At 46.2% G+C, this 17,076-nt stretch overlaps 1 protein-coding gene across 8 annotated transcripts in view; it reads right to left on the bottom strand.

The window, feature by feature from the left end:
• LDLRAD4 (low density lipoprotein receptor class A domain containing 4) overlaps positions 1–17,076 on the bottom strand; it is a 439,821-nt gene that overhangs the window by 14,821 nt on the left and 407,924 nt on the right. For all 8 annotated transcript variants that reach the window (XM_088019475.1, XM_088019476.1, XM_028089368.2 and 5 more), the window contains one exon: positions 11,440–11,594. In XM_088019475.1, the coding sequence (XP_087875601.1) occupies positions 11,440–11,594 (155 nt within the window). The remainder of the gene's footprint in view (positions 1–11,439; positions 11,595–17,076) is intronic.

The following is a 17,076-nucleotide window of genomic DNA, read 5'->3' as shown; positions in this document are numbered from 1 at the left end:
AAGTCCATTTGGTCCAGTGTGTCATTTAAAGTCTTTATTTCCTTGTTGATCTTTTGCTTAGATGATCTGTCCATTTCAGTCAGGGGGGTGTTAAAGTCCCCTACTATTATTGTATTGTTGTCAATGTGTTTCTTTGCTTTTGTTATTAATTGCCTTATATAATTGGCTGCTCCCATGTTAGGGGCATAGATATTTACAATTGTCAGATCTTTTTGTTGGATAGACCTTTTAAGTAGGATATAGTGTCCTTCCTCATCTCTTATTACAGTCTTTGTTTTAAAATCTAATTTGTCTGATATTAGGATTGCCAACCTGGCTTTCTTTTGGTGTCCATTAGCATGGTTAATTGTTTTCCACCCCCTCACTTTCAATCTGGGGGTGCCTTTGAGTCTAAAATGAGTCTCTTGTAGACAGCATATGGATGGGTCTTGTTTTTTAATCCAATCTGATAGCCTGTGTCTTTTGATTGGGGCATTTAGCCCATTTACATTCAGGGTAACTATTGAAAGATATGAATTTAGTGCCATTGTATTGCCTGTAAGGTGACTGTTACTCTATATTGTCTGTGCTCCTTTCTGGTCTATGCTGCTTTTAGGCTCTCTCTTTGCTTAGAGGACCCCTTTCAATATTTCTTGGAGGGCTGGTTTCGTGTTTGCAAATTCCTTTAGTTTTTGTTTGTCCTGGAAGCTTTTTATCTCTCCTTCTATTTTCAATGACAGCCTAGCTGGATATAGTATTCTTGGCTGCATATTTTTCTCGTTTAGTGCTCTGAAGATATCCTGCCAGTCCTTTCTGGCCTGCCAGGTCTCTGTGGATAGGTCTGTTGCCAGTCTAATGTTTCTACCCTTATAGGTTACATATCTCTTCTCCCGAGCTGCTTTCAAGATTTTCTCTTTGTCTCTGAGACTCGTAAGTTTTACTATTAGATGTCGGGGTGTTGACCTATTTTTATTGATTTTGAGAGGGGTTCTCTGTGCCTCCTGGATTTTGATGCCTGTTTCCTTCCCCACATTAGGGAAGTTCTCTGCTATAATTTGCTCCAATATACCTTCTGCCCCTCTCTCTCTTTCTTCTTCTTCTGGGATCCCAATTATTCTAATGTTGTTTCGTTTTATATCACTTATCTCTCAAGTTCTGCCTTTGTGATCCAGTCGTTTTTTCTCTCTCTTTTTCTCAGCTTCTTTATTTTCCTTCATTTGTTCTTCTATATCGCTGATTCTTTCTTCTGCCTCATTTATCCTAGTGTTAGTGCCCCCATTTTTGATTGCACTTTATTAATAGCCTTTTTGATTTCGATTTGGTTAGATTTTAGTCCTTTTATTTCTCCAGAAAGGGTTTCTCTAATAACTTCCATGCTTTTTTCAAGCCCAGCTAGTATCTTTCAAGTCATGATTCTGAACTCGAGGTCTGACATTGTACTAATGTCCGTATTGAGTAGGTCCCTGGCAGACGGTACTACCTCTTGTTCTTTTTGCTGAGGTGATTTTTTCCGTCTTGTCATTTCGTCCAGAGGAGAATAGATGAATGAGAGAACAAAATGCTAACAGGTTAACAACGTCCCTAGCAAATATACTCTAAACAAATCAGAAAAGACCTGAAACCAGGGGAAAAGAAAGGGAAAGAAAAAAGAAGGGAGGAAAAAAAAAAAGAAAAAGAAAAAGATAAAAACAAACAAACAGGAAAAACAGAATGTGATCAAATATGATCAGGCTAGTGCATAGATCAGTGCCACACAGTAGATTTTGGGCGTATTTATGTCTGTTAGAAAAAAGTGCCTCCTAAAATTTTAAAGAAAGAAAGACTTATATATGTACAAAATAAGGGTTGATACAATGGAGGGATGGAAGATACTGTAAAGATGAAAATTAGAAAATATTTTATAAAAGGAAATGATAAGAAGTTGTTTGAAAAAAGAAAGGAGAAGTTTTAAAAAAAAAGAAAAGAAAAAAAAGGGAGAATGTGATCAGGCAGGAGACTAGAACAAAGCCATACACCAGTGATTTAGGGTATATTTTGATCTGTTAGAAGAAACTGTATCTCAAAATTTTAATGAGAGAATAACTTATATATATATATGCCAAAAATAAGGGTATCTACTATGAAGCGATAGAATATGACTCTAAAAATGAAAAATAAGAATTTTCTTTTCAAAAAGGGATCGATAAGATGTTGGTTGAAAAGGGGAAAAAGAAAAATTTAAAAAAAAGTTAAAAAAATTAACTTTGAGAAACTAATGAATCATGGTAAAAAAGCCATGAATTCTATGTGCAGTATTCCCCTAGCAGAGGAGTTCTCCCGTTCTCCTTGATCGGTAAACTTGGTCTTGGCTGGCTGTTCGCGCTGATCTTCTGGGGGAGGGGCCTGTTGCCGTGGTTTCCAAATGTCTTTGCCAGAGGCGGAATTGCCCCGCCCTTGTCGGTCCAGGCTAAGCAAGCTGCTTGGGTTTGCTCTCGGGAGCTTTTGTTCCCTGCCAGCTTTCCATACAGTTTTGGAGGAGAGTGAAAATGGCAGGCTCCCAATCTCTGCCCTGGAGAGGCAAGAACTCGGGGCCCTGCTCCTCAGTGCGCCCCCAGAGAAAAGCAGTCACTCCCGTGTCCCCGGTCTCCGGCCGCACTCTGTGCTCACCCGGCCTGTGACTGAGCGTTGCTATCTCTGGCACCCGACCCCGTGTGGAGTCTCCAAACCCAGCAGATCCCTGCGGTGTGTTCCCGTGCCGCTCCTCCAGCGGAAGGAAGGGGAGTCTCCCCGGCTCTGCCGCTTGTTGGGTCCCTGCTGGAGGAGCAGTGGCCCGACTGTCACCGATCACAGTTTATGGCCACCCCGAGCTGAGAGCCCGCGCCTCGGCTCCGTCTCTGCAGCCGGCTTCCCCGCTCCGATACCTGGGAGCTCTGCTGCCCTCAGGCACCCCCGGTCTTTCTGTGACCCCACGGGTCCTGAGACCACACTGTCCCGCGAGGGTTCCACCCCCCGCTAAGCCACTGGAGCGACGTCCCTCCGCGGAGCCGACTTCTAAATGTTCCAATTTTGTGCTCCGCGGCTCTATCACTTGCCAGAAGCGGCCGACGGAGGCCCCCTCCCCCGCCGTCTATCCTCCCGAATATCGCCTCGGATTCACTTCTCCGCACGTCCTACCTTCCAGTAAGTGGTCGCTTTTCTGTTCAGAGAGTTGTTGCTATTCTTTTCTTCGATCTCCCCTTGAGTTCGTAGGTGTTCAGAATGGTTTGATCCCTATTCAGCTGAATTCCTGAGACCAGACGAAATCCAGGTCTCCTACTTCTCCGCCATCTTGCTCCGCCCCCTCTTGTTGAGGATTTTTACATCACTATTCAAAGGGATACTGGTTTTCTTTTACTGTTGTGTTTTGTCCGGGTTGTGGGAAATGCTGGCCTCACAGAATGAGTTAGAAAGTGTTCCCTCCTCTTCAAATTTTTTGGAAGAGTTTGAGAAGGATTGGATTAATTCTTCTTTAAATGTTTGGTAGAATTCACAATGAAGGTATCTGGTCTAGGTTATTTTCTTTGTTGTGAGGTTTTTGAATATTGATTCAATCTCCTTACTACTTACAGATCTATTCAGATTTTCTATTTCTTCATGAGTCAATCCTAGTAGGGTGTATTTCTAGGAATCTATCCATTTTGACTTGTTCATAGTACTCTCTTATAATCTTTTTTATTTCTGTACCTTTTGGATCTTCTTCCATCTAAAGTATACAACATTTATAGCATTAAAAGAGAGTAATATGTGACCATGATTTACTGGGGCTTCTGCTGTGACCTGCAGCTAAAGCCTTGCATCCACGTGCACTGTAACCATGTGTAAGGCCAGTCCTGTGCCCCGAATCTTCTTTGTTTTATGCTCTCAGTTCAACTCTCCTTTCCATAGACAGAGGACCACAGGAAGCATATTCGAGGACTGGAAACAACCAGATCTCTGCGAGACTGTAAACACCTAATATGGTGTTTTTCAAACTGTGAGCTGCAGCCTCTTAGAGAACTGGAAAATCGATTTAAGTGGGTCACAACCACCATTCCAAAAAACTGAAACAGAACAGATAATGACTGAGTACATTGTCTGTAAGTATTGTTTTTGCAAAACTTCTGCCTTAGTTGTGTAAATGAGTATTGTGGATTATGATGTAAAATGTGTTCTTTACTGTTCTTCAGGGTCAAAAACAATCTGAAGGCCTCTGATCTAAAAGCCAATTATCGCTCATTTTAGATGGGAGAAAGGTGAGCCCAAAGAAGGTACACTGCTCATTGGAAGTGATAGCCAGTTTGTGGTAAAGCAAGGCTGTTGCTGGATATTTTGTCTTCTACCCTTCAAAGGTACCTCCCAGTGAATCAATGTATTGTATTGGCATCAAATATTTGGAACTCTATTTTCTCCCCACCTCAGGGTGAGAACTTCAAAGCACAGGTAAAACTTCATCTTTGGATATTCAGCAACACCTTTACCATCTGGTAAAACATATTTTCTTTCATTTCTTCCTTTTCCTCACACAGTCTCTCACCATCCAAGTGCTTTAGTATTACTGTCTTTCCACCCTAGATGGCAGTAACAGCTTAGATGCAAAGGCGAGACCTCTAGGTATCAGTGACTGTTTTCTTCAGCACTTCCCCCTTTATTCCTCTTCAGGAATCCACCATCAGACTTACTCTCAAGACTTAAAATATCCTTCCCAACTCTACTCAATCTAGGGCACATCCCTTAAGAGAAAGACAAATCATCCAGGAAGATCTGTTGGGAGAAAAAGGGAATCCTCTATATTTCCAGAACAATGCAATGGGATCAGGGAGGTCTATAGGCTCTGAGGAGCAAGCAGAAAAGGAGCCACGAAGGCGCCTCTCCTGTACTTGGTGCTGGGGGAGGAGCGAGCGATTAGACCTGGAGACAAACCAGCCTGGGAATTAGAAAGCTCGGGGCAACAGAGAAATGTGGAACTACATGCTGTCAGCCCAGGCAGGCACAATCACCTCTTTTGTGAGATTAAGCCTAGGGACAGGGCCAGTGCTTTTCCCAAGGTCATAGAGCTGGTAGGGGATTAACACAGAGCCCGAACCCAGCTACCTCCCTTGGCGTCTTTTGATAGCCCTGGAGAGCCTCCTCAGCTAGGGCCACAGAATGAGAATAATTTAGAGAACTTTTCTTTCCCCGGAACAAATTTACACCAATTTCTAAGGACTAATTAAAAATAAACAAAACAGGCTTTACCATTAGATTATTAATGCTCCAGGGTCTATCTAAAACATCACTAAAACTTTATTAAAATTTTCATCTATTTTCCTTAAAAATCTGATTTTAGCATGCTTTTGTCATAATACAAACCATACTCCAACTCAGATGAGTTACCTTGGGAATCTACAGATGCTCAGAACATTATTGGACTTGTCTTCATCATCAGTTTATGTGAGCAGAGGATGTTTTTTAATTGCAAAAGTAACATATGAATATATTCTTATCAAAAAAGTTTTAACCCACAAACCAGGTTCTCTTTGTCTACCTCCTCCCATCCCAGCTCTTCCCCAGAGGAAGCCACTGGTTTGCTGTGAGTTTTTCCCGACCTTTCTCTACAGCATCGGTTTGTAACTCAGACAACATCAGTCTTAACTAATTGAGCCTCACTTCGTTTTGCACCAACCTTATATCATTTAGCCTGATCAGTCACATCATTTGTAAGATTTAGTTCTAAATGGATTTTGGCTGGTACGAAAAATCAAATCCATCCTCAGGGAGCAAGTAAGAAAAAGGAAGATTTGCCATCACTGAGATATTAAAAAAATATTTTTCCCTTGAAAAACCTCCAAAATATGACCTGCAAGCTCTGAAGGTAATTCCAAAACTGTTCTGAGCATTGGCAACATCAGTGGAGGGACAATCTGCACTACTCACATTGCTCTAAAGAAAAATCTTGGCTATTAAGAAGGACTTTCTACTTTTGTTCAGATGAGAATCTGCTGTGTAACGTTGTGTCCCAGCAACCTTACCCAATTTTTGCTAGCAACTTCACCTCCTGTTTCTCTTACTTGAAGGGAGACATCCTCATTCCGAAGCTGTTAAAATTATCTTCTAATGCTTCAATCAGACAGACCAAAGTGTAAAACCTCTGAAATGACCAGTCTGGCGGCTGGACTGCATCTTCACTCATTCAGAGAGAAACAGTTTGACATGCCCCTTGCCGTCCCTGTGATGTTAGGAAATGTAGTTCCAGAGGCTCATGAAATAATGAATTGTTCTGGGACAAAGTTGACAACAAGTACCCCTGGTCTTACAGTGCAGCAAGAATCTGCCTCAGCCACAGAGAAACTGTCCCCTGCCATCTTTCATCTCAGTCCAATGCTAAATAAAGCCAGTGGCTCTCTTCTCTTTAGTCTGGGGTGGTTAGAGACATGCCTATTATAACCACATCATCAAGCCCTTTAGTTCTTTTTTTTTTTTTGCACCTTGTTAAAATACATTTCTATCATTTTAGAAATGTTTTTCGAAATGCTTTTCTAAACCTAAGTAGAAATGAGAAAAGGCAGGTACACAGCAGCCCACCTCTCCAGTCAGAGCGGGAATGAGCTGTGTGTGTGGTGATGCCCCCACTCCCCGCACCCTTCACTGGGCCCAGGACACAGCCTGTGGGCTTCGCAAGCACCGTGAGCTCTGAGCCCAGTGTGGTGGATTCCTGAACTGCTTCTGTAAGGAAGTTCTCTCCCATTCCTTTGGAAATTAGTGGCTCTCTTGGTCTATCTTTTGTTTTCACCCTTGTGATAGAAGCATGAGTGCAGGATATACTTTCTCTAAAAACAACCACCACTGTGCAAAGCGATAGATGGCCACGGCACCCTACCCACAACTGAGGGCTCCCCATAGAAAGATGGGTCCACAGTCAAAAGGTGAGCACTAGTCCATTCAGAGTGGCCCCATCTTGGGGCTGCCAGGGAAGACTAGAGGCCAGTGTGGACTGACATGCTGACTTTTCAGAGAAGAGGTAAATTCCAGTTTTTATGTGAAATCTCCCAGTGTTTAGCGTTCCATCAAGTTTTGTCAGAACACCCTGTGAGGCAAGCCATACGCACTTGGCCACACCTTAGGCCAAGTCTGCAACATCTGCAGGGAGGGACTTTGCGTGTGGACTTCCCGCACCCTGGGTCACTTTGCATCTCCGGAACCCACATTTCTGTACTGACACAGCCGGTTGCTGTAGTCATGTCCTCCCTCCCAAAAGTGGGGAGACAAAACAAAGGGTGTCCTTCCCAGCATCCCACCTGCACCTTCCCGCGGAGCTGGGATGGCACAGGCGGTGCCGAGCGCTGGCCTGGCGCCGCTCCATCTCCGCGGGGAGGCCGAGGCACCCGTGTTTTCACGAGGGATTTAATCCCGGCAGCACTTAGCAAGGAAGAAATGCTTGACAGGCCTCCTTCTGTTAATTTTTAATTGAAATTGCTGTTTTTATAGGTCAGAATGGCTGAAGAGCCCCAATTTCATATAGTTCAAACTAAGTCAAATGTTTCTGTCCCTCTGCTGTTCCTCAGTAAGTGGCTGAGGACCTCGCCTCTTTCCTCTGTCCACCGCACCCTGGGCTGTCCCGGTGGGTTCGCTACAGGCTGTCAGAGAAGGCTGCTCATGCCCCCATCACCCCCCGCAAACTCTGGTGAGAGAGGCTCCAGTGACGTGTGCAAATACCTCTCAGGGCTGTGTCTGGAATATTTATGCCCCTTTATTGTTTTCCTGTTACTTGGCAGTCTAAGGTGATGGAAAGAGATCTAGACAGTCTCAAAGCCCTGAAATCACATAAACCCAGGCTCTGAAAAATAAGCCAAGGCTACCTCAGGGAGAATACATACAGGTTTCTATCACAAAGCCACTCACGGCTCTTTGCCATTAGTTAAGCATTTACTTTTCTTGTAATTGACGCCTAGGCTGCTACTTCTCATTTTCATCCAGAAATGGCGGCTTCTACCACATTCGTGGCCGGGACTGTCCTGTCCCTGGGCCCTCATGGACTGGTGTCTCAGAGATACCGCGGTGACGGAAGCTGACTGGCCGGGGCCAAAGCAGATTGCCATCCATTGCTTCCTTTGCCAGGGGGAGCCGGCACAGAAAGCGTGTGCTTCCAAAAGACACTGTCAGAGCTGGGGAGGGAGTCTCTGGGAGCGGGGGCCATGGGCGGAAGGAGGCGTGTGGTGGAGTCATGGAGGAAGGTACCTTTGACTTTACAAAGCAAACCTCCCAGAATCAGGGTGAGCCTGACACTCGGCCCAAAGGGGCAACTGGTCCAACCAACCATTTTCCATAAGAAGACTCTCCCTGAGAACCAGGGATATTCACAGCTATTAAGACTCTATCTTATGAACCTTAGTTCTGCTTTTCCCTTTGGTCTAAGTGGAAAGCCCATCAGTGAGGAGAGGGGGCAGCTCACACCAGGGCAGTGAAGTTTCCTCAGTCAAAACAGGACATCTACATGTTCAACCTCTTCCTCGAAAATGAAACCCAACTACTGTCTCACCTGCTGAGATCAGGGGTTCTTCACTTTGGCACTACTGACATTTAGGGTCTGATCGCTTTTTTTTTTGTCGTGGGGGCTGCCCTGTGCATTGCACAGCCCTTTTCACACAAGTTTAAAATGAATACATCTTTCCTAACATGCGCAGCAGGCCTCACATGGTTCTAGAATAAATGGGCTAAAAGGCTCCCAGAAGTGAGGGGGTCTCTCAGCAGCGCACAGGCTTAGAACCATGAGACGCTCACCCATGGTGAGGCCGACGGGTGGCATCCTACACCCACAAGCTGCCAGCTAGCTGGGTCCTGCAGCCCCGCCACTCAGGTTCCAGGGAAGGCAGGATTTTGATGCTGATGTCCGGAAAGGTGCTTCAGTAGCAGATCACCTCAGGTGCTCTGATGACAGACAGGACTCTGAAACCACATGGACAGCAGCAACCACAAATGCACCCAGCTTCACCAGTCACCTTTCCCCCAAGGAGCGCAAATATGTACAACACCACGGGGAACCTGGGAGGCCATCAGCAACAAGCTCTGTCAGTAAGAGCCGGGCCTTCCTCAACGTCAAGTTCCGTCTAAGTCCCTCAGGGGAGGAGGCTGGTTGGCACAGGTGGTCAGTTTGGGATGCTGAGGGAGGGCCACCTGGATGTGCAACTTGAAACTTTCACTCTGAGTCTTCATGCCCCATCCCAAACCCCTCCTACCGTTTACACAAATGGCCACTGGAGACCCCTGGCCTGTCCCAGTGAGACTGATAAAATGCCAAACAGAATTAGCCAGCTGGATGTTGCTGATGGTAGCAGGGACGGTAAGGGGCAAGGAAACATCACACTGTTTCTTCATTATTTTGCTCAGCAAACGACTGAATGAACAAAGGAAGGCAGAAATGGGTGGGGGAAACTATTCCGAGGCACAGTCTCGGACCAGGACCCTCTGATCATGCAAGGGACCCCTAATACTTTCCACCATGCTGTGGGAAAGTGTTCTCTTCACTCTGTTGAAGCCTCAGCGCCAGCCCTGTGAGACCCACTTATACTAACAGGCCCCCTCTTCGAACAGCGAAGTTTCTCTAGAAAGGGTGGCATTCAACACCTGCTGAGATCAGGGGTCCTCCACTTTGGCACTACTGACATTTAGAGTCAGATCGTTTTTTTTTCTTTTTGTTGTGGGGGCTGCCTCGTGCCTTGCAGGATGTTTAGAGCATCGCTGTAGCATCTCCAAGTTATAACAACCAAAAATGTCTCCCAACATTGTCAGATGTGCCCCAGGGGGCCACAATCGCCCCATCGGGGAACCATGAGTGTAAATTAATCAATTGCTCTCCTAGTACTGTCCTAAGGGAGGCAGCATTTCTTGAAAGGCATTAAGGAGGAGAGGCAAGCAAAGAGGAGGCAAGAAGTCTGGTTGGGGGCACATTCCTGGGTGGCCAGGAACACTGTAAGTGGCCCACAGTGCTGGCGGTATTCATATTTGTGTCCAGAAGAGAAGTTAAGGTTTCTTTCTCACCCTCTCTCTTCCCTCTTTGGATTATACACAGATCAGTTGTCCTAGTCATGAAATGGGGCTATAGTCTGGGCCTGAATTGTCTCTAGTCACTGTGTAAAAATACATCTTGAGTTTGTGAAACACTGAACAGAGCCTATTGCTAAGCTGTGCCATATCCCCATTCCCATTTTATCGAGAAGGAAAATTCAAGCTTTGAGAAGCAACGGCACTCAGTACTGGGTCACGCAAAGAAAACACAAAATAGTAGAGTAGCAGCAAAGGAATTAAACCCCAAGTTGTGTGCAGCCCGCATCTCGGTCCAGCTCTCAGAGCTAAAACTTTCAGACATTTATTAACAAAATTAGGCACACAGTGGGTTAAAGACCTCTGTGGACGCGAGCACTAGATATTGATTATCTTCATTTGCTGTGTGGCCCTGAAGAGACATCCAAAAATTACTAATTACCTTCTCAATTTCAAGAAATGGAGGCTCTGCTGCCCAGCAACCCCTGGAGCAGGGTAGACACAGGCAAGCCACCACCCCCCGGAAGATGGCTCCACAAAGACCCATTCCCAAATGAAACAGAAGACACATTCTACATAAAAACAAACTTAAATGTTCACTTTTCTGCCTTTATAAAATTGTTATCCTGCTGGTAAGTGTGTGACTGTGTGTATGTATGTGTCCCATCATCTGATTGGGTTATGGAGCTCCCAGTCTGGGGAGCAGACCCATGGGCTGGTGCTTAGGCCACAGTGGACAGGGGCGGTGACAGCAGACATCGCCACATCTGCACTGAGGAGTGGAGGAAGGAGCCACCTCATCAATGCAAGGCAAGTCACGTGGAAGCAAGGTGAACCCTAAATGAAATCTGAGGGGAAGACAGAGGTAGGTGGGGACCCAGGCCAAACACAAGAAAGCAGTCTGAGTCCCTGTGTGCAGTGACTCCGGATCCTCTGGGGATTGGAACAGAAAGCCTAAGGCAGGGAACTTGGGTAAATTCATGGCAGGCACTTCATGGAAACTTGAGAGCTGCCTATTGATGACAAGGAGTGAGGATGGTTTTACCTCTTTCCCCCAAGACTGGGGGTCAGCACTTATGATCTTTGCATTAAGTCTTAGGCAAAGCAGTGATGGCTGATCCTTTTGCAGTTCTGAAACTGTTGCTATGAATATGCTTTTCTCTCTGTCCTCTCTCTTTAAACTCAGGGGAATTATGTGTCTTGTCTGATTGGGTAGGGGTTACACAGGTGTCTTTGGTTTGTGAGAACTCACTGAGCCTTACGCTCATGATGCACAGGCTTTTCTTGAAGTATAGGAAACTGCCATAGAGTTTTTGATACCGATGGGCCACAGTGGGCTGACTCAAGAGGCTGTCCTGCTTTGTGGCCCTTGCGGGCACCCAGCCTCACTTCTGGAGCCCGAGACAGAGGCGTGGGCAGCACCAAGAGGCTCAGGCCCACACTTACCGGCTGTAGCCCGTCCTCCTGCCTTCCGCTCTGATTCGGGCGGTTGATGAAGGACCGTGTGGAGACTTTGTAGTGATTTAGCAGGCAGACGATGACCACGACCATCACCGTGACCACCACGACGATAATGATGATCTGGGCAAACTCCAGCTCCGCTGTGATGGAAAGGGAAAGCCCGTTAGCCACGTGTCCCTTTGTGCCATCACCCAGCCCTCTGAGCAGCACAACTACCAGGTGCTGAGGGCTTCTTGCAAGCACCCGGTCCTCTCAAGGACCTCAAGAAAGAGAAACTGTTTTTCCCCAGCCCTGTTGCCCAAGGCCATTGCCAAACTTCGACAGTTGAAGAACATCTGAAGAAAGAGAACCCCTGGCATGGGGTTCTTTCCAAAAGACCTCTGGTGGTCAGCCCATGCACAGTGCTCAGACAAACCTTGCCTTTGCAAATTGCTTAATGAGTAAGGGCCTTAGGAAAATGTATTCTGCTGGCTCTACAAGACCTCTAGAGGTGCTGTGCTGTAACTGACCCTGTTCACACCCGGAACTCGAAGTTCTGGCCCTGTGTGCCTGCCACAGGTTGAGGGCTACACAGGCTACCCCTTCCCCTGGGCAGGCAGGCCCTGGAGGATGGCCCTGCCCCCGGGGGAGGTAAGAAAGTCTTGCAAAACTGAAGTTGCTCCTCCCAGTGTAATCTCTCCAGGAATGTTAAACCCATCTTTAGAGTTGAGTCACATTTTCCAAAGTACATCCACACAGGATCTACACAATACACCGAAGGGAAAATATGTTGATAAAAAGCTCCAACTTCCTTTACTCAGGGCCTTGCCTTTGGAAGTAATTTAGAAAACATATTTCCGCTGTCTCCAACCCTGCAGGCACCATATTTTACAAGCGGTCAGAAACTGCATTCCTGACACTGTCATTACGAAGGATTTCCGAACTGCCATTAACACATGCGTCACGCTCTAGGACAGCGCCGTGGAGCTACTTCTAGAACACTGAGTTGGCACTGAGAGGTGGGTGATTCAAGCCCTTCAGATTTGCAGGGAGGAAGCAGAGGCTTGTTGCTCAAGGTCAATCCTAGAACCCAGATTTCCTGCTTTCTAACTTACAGCTCATGGCTTTGCTAAATGTTGCCCACCCGTTTCCTCAGAGTCAGTGAAAGGAAGTGATTGTGCAGGGGTGTCAACTTAAACAGTGAGAGGCTCTGGAAGATGGTGAGGAAGACAGCACACAACTTTGTTGTGAGGTAGGGAGGTATGGGCTTTAATGAAGAGGAAGAGAAAGGGGAGAGCTCTGTCAACTGTGTCCCTGCCTGGAACCTGCAACACACACATGCACACACCCACACATACATACCTGCATGCACACACATGCACACAGCCACACATACACACCTGCATGCACACACCTGCACACACCCACACATACACACCTGCGTGCACACACATGCACACACCTGCATGCACACACATGGGCACAGTGCATTCGTGCACACACATACACACATGTATGCATGTGTTCGAGTAAATAACACATGTACATAGATATGCATACACACAAGGCATGCACACACACACACACACACACACACACACACACACCCTCTTGCTGTAGAACACAGGCTGATGGCCAGTGGAGAGGTGTTATCTCAGTGTATGGGCTCACATTTGGGATAACGCAGGAAGGGACTAGGTAGCACTGTCTAGACCCCAATGTCTGCACCTGTGAGCGCCCACTATCCATACCCTGGAAACAGGAGGGGTAGAGTTGGCATGGGAATAAACACAGGGTGTTCCTGGATCTCACCATGTCCAGTCCTGTGACACTGCCCTCCACTCTTGCCTTTGGCCCATACACACCCAAGGGACAAAGATGTACAAATGTGCTCGCTGGACTGGCTGGACTGTACTTGGCATGGCGCCTATAGCGGGATGGGCCCAGATGTGCACCCTGGAGAATGGAGAGCTGAGTGTGAGGGAACCGAACCGCTGCAACGAGGCAGTGAGTAGTTGAGGCCAGGTGGGTTTGCCAGGCACAGCCCTAGTGGGCAGTAAAAGGGTAGATCCCATGGTGGCGGCTGACTGAGGAAGCTCAAGAGGCAATGCTGGTAGTCAGCAAGGCCCTGGGGCTGTGCTACCTACCTTACCCCCACCCTGCATGGCTGTCATTGTTCTGGACACCACCCGAGGCCTAATGGCTGATCATCAGGTTAAATCAAGCCCTCGAATTGACAAATGTTTTCTTTTCTCAAAAAAGCTTCATTGAGGGGCGCCTGGGTGGCTCAGTCGTTAAGCAACTGCCTTTGGCTCAGGTCACGATCCCAGAGTCCTGGGATCCAGTCCCGCATTGGGCTCCTTGCTCAGTGGGGAGCCTGCTTCTCCCTCTGCCTGCCGCACCCCCGCTTGTGCGCACGTGCTCTCTCTCTCTCTGACAAATAAAATCTTAAAAAAAAGAAGCTTCATTGCTCTATGGACATGGAAAGAGAAGAAAATGATGATTACAGTGAGGGGTCCTGCACAAAGTCTTCAGGGGTTAATTCTTCACCTGGAGGATGTCTTTCTAGGTTATCTTTTCCTGTATATAGAAAGCTATGCAGATAACAATTTGTAACCACACAGTCAAATTATATTTTCCATAATTCTACGGGCACTGGGGGTATATCTGTGTTTCATTTGAAAAGGATTTTTATTATAAAAATAATGAAGACTTCCTTAAACTGTAAACAATACTGAAGGAAATAGTGTACAATGTCAAAGTTCTCCTTTGTAGGCCCGCAGCACTCCCTGGCCCCACCCAAGCCCATGCCGCCCTGGGAGACAGCACAGTTCATCCATTGTATGCAGCTGCGCGTTTGCCTATTGAATAAGGGCTTTCTTCTTTCAATGAGTGAAATCGTTGTACAAATACATTGTTCTGCTTTTTTTCACTTAATATATCACAAACATTTTTAAACAAGAATATATAAAAACCAACCTCATTCTTTATGGTGGCTGTCTATTCCAGAATACTGATATACTGGAATTTATATTCTCCAAGTGATAGATGTTTGGGTATTTTTTTTTCCTTTTCTATTATGATCAAAAGATTGTGTGTGCATGTGTACGTATGTGTATGAATATGAGTGTTGACCCACATTTTGAGTATCCCTACAGGAAAGATTCCTAAAATTGAAATTTCTGGGTCAAGGACATATCCTTTTAAATGCTGATGGCTACTGAGACTGCCTTAGGAAAGGGCTCCACACGCTCATCAAAGCTGAATACTCGCACTTTTCATTTGCACTAATCTGATGGGCAAAAATACATATCTTGTTTTAATTTGTATTTCCCCAATTACTAGTAATTTTACATCCTCCCCTATGGTTACTGGCAATTTGTATTTTTCTTTTTCATAATCATATTAGTTCATATTAGCTTATTTGTGATTTTCTTATTTATTGGTAAGCAGCCTTTACGTATTATGACCACAAAGCTTTGTCTGTTACATGTGTTGCAAGTATTTTCTCCTAGTCTGTCACTGATTTTGCCAGGAGTTTCTCCACAGAAGATATAAATAATTTTTATGTCATGAAATACTATTTTTTCCTTTTATGGCTTCTAAGCTTCCTGTTTGATTAGGAAGGTCTTCGCCAATATTCTAAAAATACTTTTTCTAAGGTTTTTATGTTTAGATCTGTATTCACTCTGGATTTGACTTCTTTTGGCCTGAGACAGCACATAGAACATTTTATATCATCTGAAAGGCATGAATCTTCTGATCTAACATTACATTAAAAAGTTCATCACAAGCAAGAGTTCTAAGAAAGATCTCAGTTGTGGGAAACAGTGTATGGAATCTTTCTTTTAAAGGAGGACTACCGCTTGAAGGTTGCGCCTCTTTAGCTTTCTTATGGACATGCCGTGTGCAGTGCACCCTACCCTGGCCCTGCTGAGGGCCAACACCTGGAAAGCCCACCCACCCCCACGACATGTCCTAACTTGCTGGCCTTCCTCCCTCGGCTCCATGCTCCCGCTCTGCTTACACTAACAGCTCTCCAGTGCTTTGCTCTCAGGAGCCCTCTATGCTCTTAAAAGCTACTGGTAACCCCCAAAAGAGCTGTATTCGTATGGATGACATCTATTGATATTTGCCACATTTACAACTAACACTGCAACATTTAAAAATTTATTCATTAAAAAATAAACTCATGTTAACATATATAACAATCAAATACACTGTTTTTCAAAACAAAAGTTTAGTGATAAGAGTGGCAATTGCTTTACCCTTCTGCGCGTCTCTTACAATATACGCCTTAATAAAAAGACAGCTGGATTCTCCCCTCTGCTTCACCTTCCATCTGTTGTGACATGTTTGTTTGGTTAAGGTGTTGAAGGAGATCTGCCCTTACTGACCACTGGAGACTGTTCTGGGAGACCCCCAGAGATCCTTGAGCCACAGTTGGAGAAATGGTGGTCTAGACTGGCTGACAGCAGGCACTCTAGTACAAACACTAATGGCCTGGACATCTTGGGGACCCTCCTGATGCCAGGATTTGAGACGTGGCCAGAACAGCTCCTGGGCCACTGTCCTGAGTTTCCATGCACAAGTACGACCACGGCAGGTGCACCTACAGAACGCAGGACATGCAGAGACCCCAGGGGTTCATGGCCATCGAAACAGTGCAGAGCTCACCTGGGGCAGGGCAAGGGCACAGGCTGTCAGGGACTGGGTTCCCAGGGTGCCACTCAAGAAGGCAAACAGCCCAGCGGTGTAGCCCTGTGGGCCAATCTGGGTGACAGAAGCCCAATCAGAGCCTCAGCTGCTACAGACCCCGGACCAGCGTGAGAGGCAGTTCTTCCCGCAGGGCCTGACCTGGGTCCCAAAGGTCATGGTCCCAACAACCAAGTCCTAACCAGATGCAGGAGCAACAGTAAACACAGCAGAAGCTAGTCGGCCCCCGCTGCAGTCCAGGGTCACCTGGGGTGCTCCCTGAAGCCTGAAGTGCGGCCTCTGGGGAAGGAGCCTCAGCAGAGCGGCGAGCCCCAGTCAAATGTGTAGCTGACCTTCACTTTGAACTCTGGGCAAAATACACAGTCAATAAAAACAAGACTGCTTTCTCAAACACTAACAACAGGGAAGTATGAAGGTTCTACTCTCTTTGGGGCTATCAATACTTCTCCAAGAGGGGTCCTGAGAATTCTCCGAGTGAAAATTGGAGTAAACAGAGTGAGTTTTCTTGGGGACAAGCCTGATGACATCCAGACTCCAGAGACCTCCGCTACTGATAACCTCTCCCTTCAAGACAAGGGGGTATGTGAGCAGCCCCTCCTCATACTGGTCCTTCCACACCCTCTTGTGCTTTAAACAGGAAAATTCTACTAAAACATGCATCATAAAAGGCAAATTAAATAAAGACCACACCACTATAGGATATCAACAGCCTGGACATGGTAGGTGGGAAACCCAGTCCAACCCCCTCCATACATGGTGTAATCATGGTGATGGTAATTTCTGTCTCTTCCTTGGCTGCTCCTGAACCCTTCACTCCTGCATGGATACTGCTCAGAGGCCGCGGGGCCCCCAAAGTGTTTGGCAGTCCCTGGGTGTGGCTTTATTGCCAATGGACTGATTTTACACCTTCTCAAGAAAATAACTCAC

Source organism: Eumetopias jubatus, unplaced genomic scaffold, assembly GCF_037043125.1.
Source record: "Eumetopias jubatus isolate StellerSeaLion01/CBP00866 unplaced genomic scaffold, mEumJub1_p1.0 scaffold_16, whole genome shotgun sequence".
In the NCBI taxonomy this organism is placed as follows: Eukaryota; Metazoa; Chordata; class Mammalia; order Carnivora; family Otariidae; genus Eumetopias; species Eumetopias jubatus.
This window is presented reverse-complemented; position numbering and strand designations above follow the sequence as displayed.